At 44.2% G+C, this 3,162-nt stretch overlaps 1 protein-coding gene across 3 annotated transcripts in view; it reads left to right on the forward strand.

Annotated features, from left to right (window-relative positions):
- Positions 1–149: 149 nt before the first annotated feature.
- The window catches only part of Adat1 (adenosine deaminase tRNA specific 1), a 31,650-nt gene continuing 28,637 nt past the window's right edge, over positions 150–3,162 (forward strand). For 2 of the 3 annotated variants that reach the window (XM_050143648.1, XM_050143646.1), the window contains exons 1-2: positions 150–1,627; positions 2,233–2,311. In XM_050143648.1, the coding sequence (XP_049999605.1) occupies positions 2,305–2,311 (7 nt within the window). In that variant the 5' untranslated portion in view covers positions 150–1,627; positions 2,233–2,304. The remainder of the gene's footprint in view (positions 1,628–2,232; positions 2,312–3,162) is intronic. The other variant, XM_050143647.1, reaches the window with a different exon arrangement.

Below are 3,162 nucleotides of genomic sequence, written 5' to 3' on the forward strand. Positions count from 1 at the left end.
CCTATGTAATGTTACATTTTTCCCCCCAGACTGCTGATCTAATGAATGTTTAGAATTCTGTCATTGTAAATTTGTTTTCTTTGTTTGGTTTTAGTTTTTCGGGACAGCATTTCTCTGTGTGAGAACTCTGGCTGTTGTGGAACTCGCTTGGTAGACCAGGTTGACTACAAACTCATAAAGATCCACCTGTCTCTGCCTCCTAAGTGCTGGGATTAAAGGCATTCACCACCACCTGGCTTGTATTTTTTTTAAGACTTATTTTTATTTTTAGTTGTGTGTGTGTGTGTACTGTAGTGCAGATGCCCTCTGAGGCCAAGTGATGGATCAAAATGTGCTCTTTACTCCTGAGCCAACTTTCCAATTTACATTAATGTCAGTTCAATACTAGGCATTGTCCTGAACTATTGGAAACACGGCAGTGAACAAAAATCCATCGCTACTTCCATGGAAATTACTCTTTTTTTTCAATACTTAATTTATTATGTATACAGTGTTCTACCTGTATGCAGGCCAGAAGAGGGCACCAGATCTCATTACAGATGGTTGTGAGCCACCATGTGGTTGCTGGGAATTGAACTCTGGACCCTCTGGACGGGCAAAGCAGTCAGTGCTCTTAACTGCTGAGCCATCTCTCCAGCCCCAGAAATTACTTTTTAGGGCTTAAGTGGAAAATTGAGAGAGAATCAGACAAGATAAAGTCCATGTCCTTTTTTGGTGGAGGCACACACTAAGAAAAACACCAAGAAGGGTAAGAGGACTGCGGGGCTATTTTACATAGAATAAACAAGGAGTGGGAGACATGGCCCGGTGGTTGCAAGTGACTTCCGTTCTTGAAGAGACTCTGGACCCACGTTAGGCAGCATTCAATCTGTAATCCAGTTCCCCATGCCCTTTTCTAGCCAACTTGGGTATTTGCATGCCCGTGTGGGCCTAAATTGACACAGACACGTGCACATAAATCTTTTAAAATACATGCATGTATGTACGGGGATCTGTTACCCGTGCAGTGAAATGCATGAGGAGCCATGTCATCCAAGTCCATAATAGTCATGCAGGATTTGTTATGAGCGATGTAGGAAACTGCCAGTGGGTCTGATCATAGTCCAGTTCAAAATTCAGAGAGGTAAGTCGGTTTTGAAACCATACCTCTAGCCGGACGGTGGTGGCACACACCTTTAATCTCAGCACTTGGACGGCAGAGGCAGGCGGATCTCCGAGTTCCAGGGCAGCCTGGTCTATAAGAGCTAGTTCCAGGCCTGGATCCAAAGCTACAAAGAAACTCTGTCTTGAGAAACCAAAACAACAAAAAGCACAGGCAAGGGCTTGACTATAGGACTGAGCCTTCTTGGCTCCTTTCCCACTCAAGGACTACAAAGACCATCATGCTTCGCGAGCGGAGTTTGAGCGAAGCCTCCTTTAACACGTCCTTCCGGTGCGCAACCAGGTTCTGCGGCGGTAAACCGGTTCGTGTGGAGGGCGTGAAGTGTGGATAACAGTGTCTTAGGTTCTCAGATTGGCGTCCAGTTCTCCGGGCCAGATCTACACAAGCCGGCTTTGTGTGGGAGAACACGTGTCCTCTGCTCCCACGGAGTGGTCTCACGGTCCAGCTAGGCGCTCCCACCCCGGGGTAGGAAGGGTGGGGGGAAAAGTGGGTTTTTCAGCTTTGCGACTGTTACTTGCGGTCAAAGAAATGCCTGTTTGAGTTCCTTCGTACACAGGAATTCTTCGAAGTCTTTAAATTGGGGTTGTTGACAAGAATTACAGCGGACCCAAAATATCGAAACATCCCACAACCGCGTGGTCGCTTACCTGAATTGACGTGATGTAGTTTGTGCTATGTATCTCTAGTTTAATTGCAAGTTAATGGCAGGTGTCTAACTATTCTCTGCTGCCTTCTTGGAACGAACAGGATTCTAGAATCTTTCATGCTTATGTTCCTAGAAACAGAAGCAGGTGGATTTCTGTGAGTTCGAGGCCAGCCTGGTCTACAGAAAAAGTTCCAGGACAGCAAAGGTTACACAGAGGAAATTCTGTCTCGAACTCTTCCCCCGCACCCCCCAAAAAAGCAAGATTTCTCTGCGTTAGACTTTAACTATCTCTGTCAATCTCTGCCTGAATAATCATTACCGTTTACTGCAAAAATGGGAAAGCAACTTGCAGAAGTTGTAGAGATACTTTGCAGAAACATTACATCTGAGCTCAGAAAAAACTATTCTGTTGTTTATAATACAGATGCTCTGCGGTGTCTAGCCATCGTATGAGCTCATCTGAGAAGCTTTTCATATGATCAGATGAAGTCAAGATATGACCAGTGAGTACTAACAGAGCCAAGAGTGGCGGACTTTCTGCATACTGTCTCGGGGCTCTTTCAGATATGATCTGCTCATATTTGTTAGTTTGTGTATAAATGGCTTTATGTGCCCGTTAGAATTCTTTTCTCCCCCCACCAACTCAAATGTCCCAGATCACCAAATGTTGTATTTTGTAATGTTAATTACAGTCAGCATTGTTAAAGACATTTGCTTTTATAAGTATTTATAAAATATGTTAGATACTAGCCAGGTCGTGGTGGCACACACCTTCAATCCCATCACTCGGGGGGCAGAGGTAGGCGGATCTCTGTGAGTTTGAGATCTCTGTGAGTTAGTTCCAGGACAGCTAGGGCTGTTACACAGAGAAACCCCTCTTGAAAAAAACAAAAAGAAAAAAATGTTCGGTACTATTATTCATGCTTTTTTCGGGTTTGTTTTTGTTTTTCAAGACAAGGCTTCTCTTTATAGCATTAGTTGCCCTGGAAGACCAGGCTGGCCTAGAGACATCCTCCTGCCTCTGCCTCCTGAGTGGCTTAAAGGCATGCACCACCACAGGCCAAATATTATCCATGTTTTAACAGATGTGAAAACTAAAATGATCTACCCAGTAGTGACACAGTTGCTCTGTGGTGCAGCTGGAATTGAAACCTAGAAAGTACAACTCCATGCCCATACCCTAAATACAGCTGCTGTGAAGACATGCTGTGAGAGACTGAAAATTTGCTAGAGTGAGGCAGATTGGGGGAAAGAACATCTGTCCAGAAAAAAAAAAAACTTTTTTTGTTTTATTTTTATTTTATTTATTTATTAAAGATTTCTGTCTCTTCCCCACCGCCGCCTCCCCTTTCCC

The sequence above is a fragment of the Alexandromys fortis genome, unplaced genomic scaffold, assembly GCF_014885135.2.
Source record: "Alexandromys fortis isolate MF-2015 unplaced genomic scaffold, M_Fortis_MF-2015_v1.1 scaffold_1, whole genome shotgun sequence".
In the NCBI taxonomy this organism is placed as follows: domain Eukaryota; kingdom Metazoa; phylum Chordata; class Mammalia; order Rodentia; family Cricetidae; genus Alexandromys; species Alexandromys fortis.